The 14,487-nt window shown below is 41.3% G+C and overlaps 1 protein-coding gene across 1 annotated transcript in view; it reads right to left on the reverse strand.

Annotated features, from left to right (window-relative positions):
• FRAS1 (Fraser extracellular matrix complex subunit 1) overlaps window positions 1-14,487 on the reverse strand; it is a 471,835-nt gene that overhangs the window by 270,074 nt on the left and 187,274 nt on the right. Inside the window, exons 7-9 of the mRNA XM_055297229.2 lie at window positions 2,873-2,956; window positions 1,049-1,150; window positions 553-744 (exon numbers count right to left, since the gene is read on the reverse strand). Coding sequence (XP_055153204.2) covers window positions 553-744; window positions 1,049-1,150; window positions 2,873-2,956 — 378 coding nt within the window. The remainder of the gene's footprint in view (window positions 1-552; window positions 745-1,048; window positions 1,151-2,872; window positions 2,957-14,487) is intronic.

Here is a 14,487-nt window from a genome sequence, read left to right on the forward strand (position 1 = left end):
TCCGCAGACAGCAGAGGTTAACAGAGGTCAATGGAGTTAATTGTTTATAAGGTCCCCTTTGCTCTCTCTTAAAAACAAAAAGCATATTTTGTTTTTTCCTGATCCACGGAAGCAGCCCCTCTGTGCTGGCTCTTGTTCTGCTAAATGCTGTCAGTGGGGCCTACAGCAACAGCCCGGCCACCAGCACACCTGTGGACCCTGTTTCACAGCCGGGCGAACTGGGCAGGCCATCAGCAATGAGATCCAGCTGCGCTGCCTGATAGGCTAATGTCCCATAGCATGTCCTTCCCTTTCATGTCTCTGGCTCGGGGCTTCCAATTTGACCAGATGCACTGAGAGCTAAAAGATCCAGGGGGCTGTTCCGAGCTAGTCTGAACAAACAGTGACATTCATTTTATACCACGGAAGCTTTAAGCTAGAAGTTCCTATGAAGTGTGAGAAGTCAATGTGGACATCCCTGATGCTGCCAAGAAGTAAAGAACAGGCAGGACCCCTCACTATCCCTTTGGAAAGAGCTGCAACAGTCCACATGGAAATGCCCCTGCTTCTTACCCGGGCACACTCCACTTTGGCACACTCTCCAGTCTGGCAGGTCACTTGGCCACGATCACACATGCAGAACTCACAGGCCGAGCCCTTCCACATTTCATCCTGGTACCGCACAACTCCATCATAGGAGCAGCTCCCGGCAGAAGACACACATTCCTCACAGCATTGCCCATGACGCCGAGCCCTGCTCTGACCCTAGGACACAGAGAGGAAGGTGAGGGGCAGTCCGCAGGAGACAGTGAAACACCTGAGCCAACAGAGGCAGGAGGACCCAAAATACCGAAGCTCTATATGGCTCTTTCCCTGGCCCGACCCACGATGGGCAGGGTCCCTTGCACCTCAACCCTTCTTCCTAGGAAGCAGAGCCTTCATATCTTTATGTAACTTTGCAAACATTATAAAACTTTTGATTCCCCCAAAGGACACACCAGAATAAGAAGCGCATTCCTTAAATGATCCAAATAGAGCTTAAACAAGTAAGGTACACACTCTCAAATACCTTTCCGCATCTCAGGGGCAGGCAGGCCTGCTTGTGACACCTGACCTCACCCCGGTCACATATACACGTGGTGCAGGCATTTTCACTCCACTGCTCACCATGCTGCATGAAGACAGGAAAGAAAAACGTGGAAAATCAAACGTCCCATACATCAAATAGAAGCACTGACACATAAGACACCCAATTTTCATTACATTTGTAAGATGAGCCACATTGAATGTACTCTTGAGAAATGAAAACATTTAGATAGGAATAACTTCTACGAAAACAGTCAATAATTGTCCAAAGGAGACTTTAATTTTCATTCACCTATATTCATTCTACAGGTGTGTTGAAGGCCTACTCTGTGCCAGGCACATAGAGACTCGAGACACTGAGAAGGGTAGAAAGACCTTGTTGACTGGCTCATCTGTGGCATTCTTTAGCTCTTTCCTTTGCCAGGAGACCCAGCCCTCACTGCCAGACACTTTGCCAGCTTCCCTTGCAGCTAGGGCATGGACACTGTCCAACCGGAGGGGACCTCATGGGAAATTTGCTAGAGTGGTGGAGGTCAAAGTAAAAATTCTCCTCCCACATGAAACAAAATCCCACCCCTCTCTTCTACCAACCTTTAGTAATAGCTGTGTGAGGATGAGCTGCCCAGGGCTGAGGAGGTCTCCTTGGGGATGGGAGGGGACAAGATGAAGGGCAAATGCCAACATGTTAAGGGTGGCAGGTGGAAAGATCAAAAGAGCTTAGATCCTTGAAGGCATCATTGAGACCTGAATTGATAAACCCTGCAGCTGCCCCATCCCACCTCTAGATGACATAATTAATGTTAGCATTTTAGCCACTTTTAGAGTGGGATTTCTGTTCCTTGTAGTTGAAGATGCCATTACAGATACAAAGCCTGTCTCTTCAAAGAAAAACTCAGTCTAACAATCCTGTCCAATAAAAATATAATGCAAGCCACATATGTGGCCACTGTGTCAGGCAGTACAGATCTAGCACATATAAAAATCCTTCCCAATTAGTTATTTTCATTCAGATTTCAAGTGACCTGTCTAGAATTTGTGAGGCACCTATCCTCTAATACTTAGTTTCAGATTTTCTACTGAGAGTCATGATCCCAATTTCTATTTAGTCTTTTTTAGAGTGGCTGGCAAGTAAGGGAAGTAATTGAGTTTATTTTTTTTATGTGTTCTTTGCTTTTGAGTAATGTAACCTTTTTCTGGACCATCTAGGCACTCCCAAGACAGAACATTCACTCATTCATTCATCCATTCATTCAATTTGTTAAACTCATCTTTATTTGATGCCTACTACGTGTTAGGCACATCGTTATCCAGGCTACCCAATAGTACTTTTGAGTTTGCAGGTTCTACAACAAACAGCCTCTCACCTCCCTTCCCTCTGTCTTCTACCACTGCCAGGTTTTCCCCAGTGTAAGATGGCAGGGGTGTGAGGGGATGGTCTCCGGATGTCAATGCATAAAATCCAACCAAAGCAGAAAGACATCCACAGAGCCTCAAAGCTAAATGTAAATTGATGGTAACCAATAATAGCCCTTTTTTCCCCCCTCAAGGTACGTGAACAGTAAGTTCACCAAGGTTCTTGAACCAGGTGCTGCTTGCCAGCACGTTCCTTTATATTTCTAATCCTCTTCAACTTAATTTTTTCATACAAGTTTTCTGTGAAGAGAAGAGAAAAGCTGTTTATGTACTGAGTTACTATTCCTGGCAGAATCAGACATGAGGGTGGTGACTTATGGTGGCTGGAGTGGGTGGAGGGCAGATGTGTGAGAACGGATGTCAAAACACCTACATGGGGAGCGTGAAAGCTTACCTCGTATACTTGGCCAGCTGCAGAGCAGGATCTTGCAGAGCACTGCGGGCAACATTTTCCAGGGACTCGGACTACAGTCTCATCCTTAACACCCAGAACAGGAATAATCCATCACAAAGTGATATTAATAAGATCCACAACAGCAGGAAAATTTCATTCACAGCTAACTAAATCATGCCCCCAAGCATCTATAACAGTACTCGCCTGTCATTTAACATTTCTTAGTCACTTGGGGCTCTGATAAGAATGAACACTTCCAAGGTCAGGGTGCCCTTCAGAAGTTTGCACATGCCTCAAGTCCTGTCTTATTTTAAAAACAAAGAAAAGCACAAATAACAATAATAATGGTTCTTGGTGTCTTCCAGGCATTGTTCTAAGTGCTTCACATGACCCTATGAGTAGATGCTCTTATCCTTGCTTTACAAAAGAGAATAGTAAAGACCAGAGAGGTGTGTAACTTGCCCAAGGTCACACAGCTAACTTGGTAATGGTAACTGGTTGGCAGCAGGACTTCCGAATACCAACCATACCAACATTTAAGAACATTGATACTCCTGCTGAATCGTCCTGAAACTCAAAAGTGAAGGTATCCTTCCTTTGATAAACTACTTCACTATTATTTTGCATATATAAATGTATAAATTTATTTACATGAATGGACATATATTTATATGTGCATTGGAGAGGTCTTTCACATGAAAAAAATCACTCATATCTCTAGATATCTGGGAATAAGTCAGTGCAGAGAAATGTGGGTGACAGATTAAATGCCCAAAGAACCCTTTCCCAGCTACCCTGTGTCCCTACATTCTCACCTCTGCCACAACCACCACTCCCAGAATATCAGACTATTTGTTTCTGCTGCCCTAAGAAGAATTTTCTTTCTTTAATTTTCATTAATGCCAAAGAGTCAGCCTCTCACTTTGACTTATCACTACAGCCTTCCTCAATGTCAGGAAAGGAGACAAATGAAAGGCAGAGGAAGAGGTGAGAACAAACCAAGTGTCAATAACTAAGAAGTGGTAGATCTTATACAGAAGATAAATCTAGAACAGTTGTCTTCACTTTCTCTTATGAGGAGTAGAAAACACAATTTTATTGTCATTGTTACTCTGGTATTCATGCTGCAAGAACAAGAAGGCCAGTCTACTTGGGAGGGGTGGAGTCACAGAACTTTTAAATTTTTGTGGAAAACCCCAGTCATACCTCAGCAATTCTTTAACCCCATTATATATGATCAGTTGGATTCATGTATTCCTACCTAACTGGGATTTATTTCAAATGCCTGAACCACTAGAATTAAATTAACAACTATTTTCTCTATTTTAGGTTGTTTAATTTCTTTATTTTTCTATATGCAAAGTATTATGACCACTGATTGTTTAATGGAATACGTGGAAATTGAACTTGCACTGAAATCATTTAGTGTTTCTTGACTTCAGACAGATCTCTTCAGCTTAATAAGATTTCAGTGAGAAAATAAAGGTTAGCTGATGTTACACTATTCAGCAACTTTATTATAATAAACAAATGAACTAAGCCTTACACAATGTCAAACAAACAGGAAACAAATGTCAAAATCACAAATCTTGAATAGGCATAGAGTTAGCATCAATCTCTCTTAACCAACATGGAGTAGACTCAAGAACTGTAGCAGAGTCCCCGTGAGTGTATGCAGGGAGGGAGGTATTACCTGTATGGTGGTTGGTATAGGGCAAATTGTGCTTTCCAAATCTTATTGGCAACATCTAATTATACATTGTATTGACCAAAACAGAATCTTTCTTCAAAAATATAAACCAACAAGAGCAGGAAGGAAAAGCATTAAAGAAAAAATTTTCAGGAAACAAGAGAACTACACGATTGAGAGCTGAGATCCATCTAGGCTGGTGCTTTACGGCCAGAACTGGAGAGGAAGTAAGAAGAAGCTGAGTAGGGAGGTGGAGCAGAGATAGGAAAGGCTTTTTGACAGTATACTTTTGTTGCTACCATACACCTGAATTCTATCATTCTGACCTCCATATACATGCCCTTCTAACCACAGAGTCTAATACGGGGGCCAACAAACAAGTGTCTGTGGGCTAAATCCAGCCCACTGCCTGTTTTGGTAAATAAAGCTTTACTGGAACATAGGTATGCCCATTTATTTACATATTGTCTATTGCTGGTTTTGTGCTACGATGGTATAGTTGAATAGTTGTTCCAACTGTATGGCACACAAGGCTAAAAATGTTTGTTATCTGGTTCTTTATGGAAAAAGTTTGCCAACCCTAGGTCTAATATGTTGCCCTCAGTAAAAAGGAGTTTAGTACTAAAACATATTACTAATGCCACTACAATCTGGGGTAGGACTATCACTAAAGATATATTCAACTATGGTTTTCAGTATTCCTTAAATAAAAACACTTATGATAAAGAAGTTTATAGTGTATTATGGCTGAAAGCTCTTGACAAAATTTCTCCCCAGCACAATACTCTTGAAAATACAGAAAAAGATTAAAACCCCACCACCAAAGAGTAAGGCAAACAGTCCACCTCCTGCCATTGCCAGGAGGAAGTCCCACTGACCCTAAGACATTCTATGGCCTGCCATTGCTGTGCAAGCCTAAATAAAAATAAGAACCATCATCTCTTCCCAACTTTCCACCTTCCTAGATCTAACAGAATATGGCCTTCCTCCCTCCGATGTGTGGCCACTGCTATTTGAGGCAAAGAGCCCTAGCCCTTCACCTCCCTTAGTATCTTTCTTTCTGCATCTAGTCAGAGCCCATGATGTCAAACAATAAAACATGAGTGGGAAGTACGTGTGCTGGGGAAGTAGAGGGAGTGATGAAAAGCAGTGAGGAAAGAGAGTGCCCCAGTGTAAAGAATCACAGTCAGAGAGAGACATGGAAAGAGCCTTCAAAGCAGTGCAGGCTGAGGATCTGTGTTTTTTGTTCCATGTGTTCAGAACTTAAGAGGGCTGGACAGTGGAGAAAGAAAAAGAAATGATCTCGGTCAACATAACTACACTAAGTGAAAACTTGCCAGATCCTTGGATTAGGAGGCATGCTTATTTCCTAGCATCTGGCTATAAATCTACTTACCCTTGCAGCTTTCAAGCAGTGACTATAGCCTGATTTTTCTTCTGAAGGATGAGTAAATAGAAAGAAGGGAACTTGGGAGAAAACTCTGAAGAATGATCGGTAGGAAAGGAAAAATATCTTCTACTCATCCTAAGTTCATAGCTGAGGCAGATTAACAAAAGAAAAGCATAAAAAATGTATTTAAGTTTTATGTGACACAGGAACCTTCACAAGGAAATAAAGACCCAAAGAAACACTTAAACCTGAGTGTTTTTTTAGAGTAGCTGTGACAAAGAATGGATAGTCATTCCATTGGACAAAAAGTATGATCTAATGATAACATACCGGGGAAAATTTTTTTTTTTCTTTTTTTTTTTTTTTTTTTTATTATACTTTAGGGTTTTAGGGTACATGTGCACAATGTGCAGGTTTGTTACATATGTATCCATGTGCCATGTTGATTTCCTGCACCCATTAACTCGTCATTTAGCATTAGATGTATCTCCTAATGCTGTCCCTCCCCCCTCCCCCCACCCCACAACAGTCCCCGGAGCGTGATGTTCCCCTTCCTGTGTCCATGAGTTCTCATTGTTCAATTCCCACCTATGAGTGAGAACATGCGGTGTTTGGTTTTTTGTCCTTGCGATAGTTTACTGAGAATGATGTTTTCCAGTTTCATCCATGTCCCTACAAAGGACACGAACTCATCATTTTTTATGGCTGCATAGTATTCCATGGTGTATATGTGCCACATTTTCTTAATCCAGTCTATCGTTGTTGGACATTTGGGTTGGTTCCAACTCTTTGCTATTGTGAATAGTGCCACAATAAACATACGTGTGCATGTGTCTTTATAGCAGCATGATTTATAGTCCTTTGGGTATATACCCAGTAATGGGATGGCTGGGTCAAATGGTATTTCTAGTTTTAGATCCCTGAGGAATCGCCACACTGACTTCCACAATGGTTGAACTAGTTTACAGTCCCACCAACAGTGTAAAAGTGTTCCTATTTCTCCACATCCTCTCCAGCACCTGTTGTTTCCTGATTTTTTAATGATGGCCATTCTAACTGGTGTGAGATGGTATCTCACTGTGGTTTTGATTTGCATTTCTCTGATGGCCAGTGATGAGGAGCATTTCTTCATGTGTTTTTTGGCTGCATAAATGTCTTCTTTTGAGAAGTGTCTGTTCATGTCCTCTGCCCACTTTTTGATGGGGTTGTTTGTTTTTTTCTTGTAAATTTGTTTGAGTTCATTGTAGATTCTGGATATTAGCCCTTTGTCAGATGAGTAGGTTGCAAAAATGTTCTCCCATTCTGTAGGTTGCCTGTTCACTCTGATGATAGTTTCTTTTGCTGTGCAGAAGCTCTTTAGTTTAATGAGATCCCATTTGTCGATTTTGGCTTTTGTTGCCATTGCTTTTGGTGTTTTAGACATGAAGTCCTTGCCCACGCCTATGTCCTGAATGGTATTGCCTAGGTTTTCTTGTAGGATTTTAATGGTTTTAGGTCTAACATATAAGTCTTTAATCCATCTTGAATTAATTTTTGTATAAGGTGTAAGGAAGGGATCCAGTTGCAGCTTTCTACATATGGCTAGCCAGTTTTCCCAGCACCATTTATTAAATAGGGAATCCTTTCCCCATTTCTTGTTTTTGTCAGGTTTGTCAAAGATCAGATAGTTGTAGCTATGCGGCATCATTTCTGAGGGCTCTGTTCTGTTCCATTGATCTATGTCTCTGTGGTGGTACCAGTACCATGCTGTTTTGGTTACTGTAGCCTTGTAGTATAGTTTAAAGTCAGGTAGCGTGATGCCTGCAGCTTTGTTCTTTTGGCTTAGGATTGACTTGGCGATGCGGGCTCTTTTTTGGTTCCATATGAACTTTAAAGTAGTTTTTTCCAATTCTGTGAAGAAAGTCATTGATAGCTTGATGGGGATGGCATTGAATCTATAAGTTACCTTGGGCAGTATGCCATTTTCACGATATTGATTCTTCCAACCCATGAGCATGGAATGTTCTTCCATTTGTTTGTATCCTCTTTTATTTCATTGAGCAGTGGTTTGTAGTTCTCCTTGAAAAGGTCCTTCACATCCCTTGTAAGTTGGATTCCTAGGTATTTTATTCTCTTTGAAGCAATTGTGAATGGGAGTTCACTCATGATTTGGCTCTCTGTTTGTCTGTTATTGGTGTACAAGAATGCTTGTGATTTTTGTGCATTAATTTTGTATCCTGAGACTTTGCTGAAGTTGCTAATCAGCTTAAGGAGATTTTGGGCTGAGACAATGGGGTTTTCTAGATATACAATCATGTCATCTGCAAACAGGGACAATTTGACTTCCTCTTTTCCTAATTGAATACCCTTTATTTCCTTCTCCTGCCTGATTGCTCTGGCCAGAACTTCCAGCACTATGTTGAATAGGAGCGGTGAGAGAGGGCATCCCTGTCTTGTGCCAGTTTTCAGAGGGAATGCTTCCAGTTTTTGCCCATTCAATATGATATTGGCTGTGGGTTTGTTGTAGATAGCTCTTATTATTTTGAGATACGTCCCATCAATACCTAATTTATTGAGAGTTTTTAGCATGAAGGGTTGTTGAATTTTGTCAAAGGCCTTTTCTGCATCTATTGAGATAATCATGTGGTTTTTGTCTTTGGTTCTGTTTATATGCCGGATTACATTTATTGATTTGCGTATGTTGAACCAGCCTTGCATCCCAGGGATGAAGCCCACTTGATCATGGTGGATAAGCTTTTTGATGTGCTGCTGGATTCGGTTTGCCAGTATTTTATTGAGGATTTTTGCATCAATGTTCATCAAGGATATTGGTCTGAAATTCTCTTTTTTGGTTAAGTCTCTGCCAGGTTTTGGTATCAGGACGATGCTGGCTTCGTAAAATGTGTTAGGGAGGATTCCCTCTTTTTCTATCGATTGGAATAGTTTCAGAAGGAATGGTACCAGTTCCTCCTTGTACCTCTGGTAGAATTCAGCTGTGAATCCATCAGGTCCTGGACTCTTTTTGGTTGGTAAGCTATTGATTATTGCCACAATTTCAGAACCTGTTATTGGTCTATTCAGAGATTCAACTTCTTCCTGGTTTAGTCTTGGGAGGGTGTATTTGTCGAGGAATTTATCCATTTCTTCTAGATTTTCTAGTTTATTTGCATAGAGGTGTTTGTAGTATTCTCTGATGGTAGATTGTATTTCTGTGGGATCGGTGGTGATATCCCCTTTTTCGTTTTTTATTGCATCTATTTGATTCTTCTCTCTTTTCTTCTTTATTAGTCTTGCTAGCGGTCCATCAATTTTGTTGATCTTTTCAAAAAACCAGCTCCTGGATTCATTAATTTTTTGAAGGGTTTTTTGTGTCTCTATTTCCTTCAGTTCTGCTCTGATTTTAGTTATTTCTAGCCTTCTGCTAGCTTTTGAATGTGTTTGCTCTTGCTTTTCTAGTTCTTTTAATTGTGATGTTAGGGTGTCAATTTTGGATCTTTCCTGCTTTCTCTTGTGGGCATTTAGTGCTATAAATTTCCCTCTACACACTGCTTTGAACGTGTCCCAGAGATTCTGGTATGTTGTGTCTTTGTTCTCGTTGGTTTCAAAGAACATCTTCATTTCTGCCTTCATTTCATTATGTACCCAATAGTCATTCAGGAGCAGGTTGTTCAGTTTCCATGTAGTTGAGCGGTTTTGACTGAGTTTCTTAATCCTGAGTTCTAGTTTGATTGCACTGTGGTCTGAGAGACAATTTGTTATAATCTCTGTTCTTTTACATTTGCTGAGAAGAGCTTTACTTCCAACTATGTGGTCAATTTTGGAATAGGTGTGGTGTGGTGCTGAAAAAAATGTATATTCTGTTGATTTGGGGTGGAGAGTTCTGTAGATGTCTATTAGGTCCACTTTATGTAGAGCTGAGTTCAATTCCTGGATATCCTTGTTAACTTTCTGTCTCGTTGATCTGTCTAATGCTGACAGTGGGGTGTTAAAATCTCCCATTATTATTGTGTGGGAGTTTAAGTCCCTTTGTAGGTCACTGAGGACTTGCTTTATGAATCTGGGTGCTCCTGTGTTGGGTGCATATATATTTAGGATAGTTAGCTCTTCTTGTTGAATTGATCCCTTTACCATTATGTAATGGCCTTCTTTGTCTCTTTTGATCTTTGTTGATTTAAAGTCTATTTTATCAGAGACTAGGATTGCATCCCCTGCCTTTTTTTGTTTTCCATTTGCTTGATAGATCTTCCTCCATCACTTTATTTTGAGTCTATGTGTGTCTCTGCACGTGAGACGGGTTTCCTGAATACAGCACACTGATGGGTCCTGACTCCTTATCCAGTTTGCCAGTCTGTGTCTTTTGATTGGAGCATTTAGCCCATTTACATTTAACGTGAATATTGTTATGTGTGAATCTGATCCTGTCATTATGATGTTAGTTGGTTATTTTGCTCGTTAGTTGCTATAGTTTCTTCCTAGCCTCGATGGTCTTTACAATTTGGCGTGTTTTTGCAGTAGCTGGTACCGGTTGTTCCTTTCCATGTTTAGTGCTTCCTTCAGGAGCTCTTTTAGGGCAGGCCTGGTGGTGACAAAATCACTCAGCGTTTGCTTGTCTGTAAAGTATTTTATTTCTCCTTGACTTATGAAGCTTAGTTTGGCGGGATAGGAAATTCTGGGTTGAAAATTCTTTTCTTTAAGAATGGTGAATATCGGCCCCCACTCTCTTCTGGCTTGTAGAGTTTCTGCTGAGAGATCAGCTGTTAGTCTGATGGGCTTCCCTTTGTGGGTAACCCGACCTTTCTCTCTGGCTGCCCTTAACATTTTTTCCTTCATTTCAACTTTGGTGAATCTGACAATTATGTGTCTTGGAGTTGCCTTTCTCTAGGAGTATCTTTGTGGCGTTCCCTGTATTTCCTGAATCTGAATGCTGGCCTGCCTTGCTAGATTGGGGAAGTTCTCCTGGATAATATCTTGCAGAGTGTTTTCCAACTTGGTTCCATTCTCCCCATCATTTTCAGGTACACCAATCAGACGTAGGTTTGGTCTTTTCACATAGTCCCAAATTTCTTGGAGGCTTTGTTCATTTCTTTTTATTCTTTTTTCTCTAAACTTCCCTTCTCTCTTCATTTCATTCATTTCATCTTCTATCAGCGATACCCTTTCTTCCAGTTGATCGCATCTGCTACTGAGGCTTCTGCATTCTTCGCGTAGTTCTCAAAACTTGGCTTTCAGCTCCATCATCTCCTTTAAGCCCTTCTCTCCATTGGTTATTCTAGTTATCCATTCTTCTAATTTTTTTTCAAAGTTTTTAACTTCTTTGCTATTGTTTTGAATTTCCTCTCGTAGCTCAGAGTAGTTTGATCGTCTGAAGCCTTCTTCTCTCAACTCATCAAAGTCATCCTCCATCCAGCTTTGTTCCGTTGCTGGTGAGGAACTGCATTCCTTTGGAGGAGGAGAGGTGCTCTGTTTTTTAGAGTTTCCAGTTTTTTTGGTCTGTTTTTTCCCCATCTTTGTGGTTTTGTCTACTTTTTGTCTTCGATGATGGTGATGTACAGATGGGTTTTTGGTGTGGATGTCCTTTCTGTTTGTTAATTTTCCTTCTACCAGACAAGACCCTCAGCTGCAGGTCTGTTGGAGTTTACTAGAGGTCCACTCCAGACCCTGTTTGGCTGGGTGTCAGCACCGGTGGCTGCAGAACAGCGGATTTTCGTGAGACCATAAATTCAGCTGTCTGATAGTTCCTCTGAAAGTTTTGTCTCAGAGGAGTACCCGGTTGAATGAGGTGTCAGTCTGTCCCTACTGGGGGGGTGCCTCCCAGTTAGGCTGCTCAGGGGTGAGGGACCCACTTTAGGAGGCAGTCTGTCCGTTCTCAGATCTCCAGCTGCGTGCTGGGAGAACCACTACTCTCTTCAAAGCTGTCAGTCAGACAGGGACATTTAAGGCTGTGGAGGTTCTGGCTGAGTTTTTGGTTGTCTGTGCCCTGCCCCCAGAGGTGGAGCCTACAGAGGCAGGCGGGCCTCCTTGAGCTGTGGTGGGCTCCACCCAGTTCGAGCTTCCTGGCTGCTTTGTTTACCTAAGCAAGCCTGGGCAATGGCGGGCGCCCCTCCCCCAGCCTCGTTGCCGCCTTGCAGCGTGATCTCAGACTGCTGTGCTAGCAATCAGCAAGACTCTGTGGGCATAGGACCCTCCGAGCCAGGTGCGGGACACAATCTCCTAGTGTGCCGTTTTCCAGGCCCGTTGGAAAAGCGCAGTATTAGGACGGGACTGACCCGATATTCCAGGTGCCGTCTCCTTCCCCTTTCTTTGACTAGGAAAGGGAACTCCCTGACCCCTCGCGCTTCCCGAGTGAGGCAATGCCTCGCCCTGCTTCGGCTCGCGCACAGTGCGCTTCACCGACTGTCCTGAACCCACTGTTAGGCACTCCCTAGTGAGATGAAACCGGTACCTCAAGCAGAAATGCAGAAATCACCCGTCTTCTGTGTCGCTGGGGCTGGGAGCTGGAGACCGGAGCTGTTCCTATTCGGCCATCTTGGCTCCACCCATACTGGGGAAAATTTTGCAAGGTGTATTTGTTCAGATTTTCTCTGTGTCCCTGTGTCTTTGGAGATAAGGATGTTCCTTTTGTATGGGTATAAGGACAGAGTCTTAAAACCTGCTTTAGGGAAAGATCTGAAAATGCTTCCTAAGCTTTATGACCTGCTTCAGGGTAGAAGCGCAGGGGGAAGGTCAAAGTGATTTTCCTGCTACTCCCATTTACTCAAATTCCTTCTGCTTAAAATATTCAATATGCCAAGATGCTATATTTGGGGATAGCATGTCCAGAATCCCATTAAAGACAAAGGAGTAACATTCTAAAAATTCAGAGAAACAGCAGGCTTCTGAACCTATTCACTACAGGATCTAAATGAAAATGTTTAAAAGCCATTTTGTAAGTTCACTAAGATGCATGAATATTCAGACTTCATCAAACAGAAGCAGGAAGCAATAAAAAATAAACAGGATAAAAAAGTAGATGAACCAATGATAGTAGAAATAAAAAAGAAGACTTAATTAAAGCAAAATTGTCAAATTAAAATCAGTATTAAAGATACTAGATATAAACTTAAGAAAATCTCGCCATGCAGAGGGAAGGCACGGTGAAAAATGATGAGAGAGAACATGATTGATAAAGAAAGGAAAGACAGAGGAACAATCTAAGAGTCATAGATATTTCTGGAGAAGTGAGAATAATTGGAACAGATATGATTAATCAAAGCCATCACTGAAGAAAACATTTCAAAAACTGGAATACAGTCTAAAAGAGCTCCATAATATTCCAGACAAAAATATATAAAAAGATACCTCACCTAGAAATATTCTGAAAGAGTTTGAATTATAAAGGTAAAGAAACATCCTACAAGAATGCAACAGAGTAAAATTAGCTGCATATAATAGAATAGAAAGCAGACAAACCTCAGATTTCTCCTCCAGGGAACTAAATTCCAAAATTCAGTGGAAAGGAGTCCATAGGGTCAGGATGGGAAGAGATTATAGTCCTCCCAAATTTTACATCCCTCCAAATTGTCTTTCATGTATGAAAGCAACAAGAAAATCATACTCAAATAAGTAAAGGCTCAGAAGACTTACCAATCATCTATCTTTCTTTTTTCTTTTCTTTTTTTTTTTTTTTTTTTTGAGACAGGTCTTGCTCTGTCACCCAGGCTGGAGGGCAGTGACATGATCACGGCTCACTGCACCTTCAACCTCCCAGGCTCAAGAGATCCTTCCACCTCAGCCTCCCGAGTAGCTGGGACTACAGGCATGCCCCATCATGTCCAGCTAATTTTTGCATTTTTTGTAGACACAGGGTTTCGCCACATTGCCAAGGATGGTCTCGAACTCTTGGGCTCCAGTGATTCACCTCTGTAGGCCTCCCAAAGTGCTGGGATCACAAGCATGAACCACCATGCCTGGCCCATCTATCTTTCTTGAAAAAACATCCAAAGATGAAGTTCAAACTACTTGGAATAATTAATATTAGATCTGGTAAAAGTATGGTATTAAAAATCTCTCAAGAACTCTCATCAGACTGAACAATTCTAGTGAGCCTACAGAAATGTGGAAGGGTTACGGTTATGGCTCTGTTCACAAAGCATCTGAACAAAAGTTGAAAGCAGGCAATTTCAGTATGAATTTACATCATTTGTTAGAAGAATAACCCCTTATGTGAACATAAGGAATTTCTCCTCTTGTCAAGGATTATCACCAATTTTTAAAATGTGATTATAACTATGCTAACAAACACATCTACATTTTCTTACCAAAAGACTGGAATGAATTCTCCTCCCCTCTCCACCACCAAATCTGTCTTGGTCTTTTTGAATGGTGGAAATAAGGGTGATTGTTTTCCTTTCTGCTTGTCCACCCTTGCCAAACTTTCCTTAATAATTACAAAATTCCTTTTGAAATTTAAAAAATAAAAATAAAAACCTTACGTTAAAAATCATGAAAATCCTTGAAGACAGGTTGCAAATTTTTCCAGAATTCAAGACCTGAAAATACATTTCTACTGATAAACTT

Source organism: Symphalangus syndactylus, chromosome 10 (assembly GCF_028878055.3).
Source record: "Symphalangus syndactylus isolate Jambi chromosome 10, NHGRI_mSymSyn1-v2.1_pri, whole genome shotgun sequence".
NCBI lineage: Eukaryota > Metazoa > Chordata > Mammalia > Primates > Hylobatidae > Symphalangus > Symphalangus syndactylus.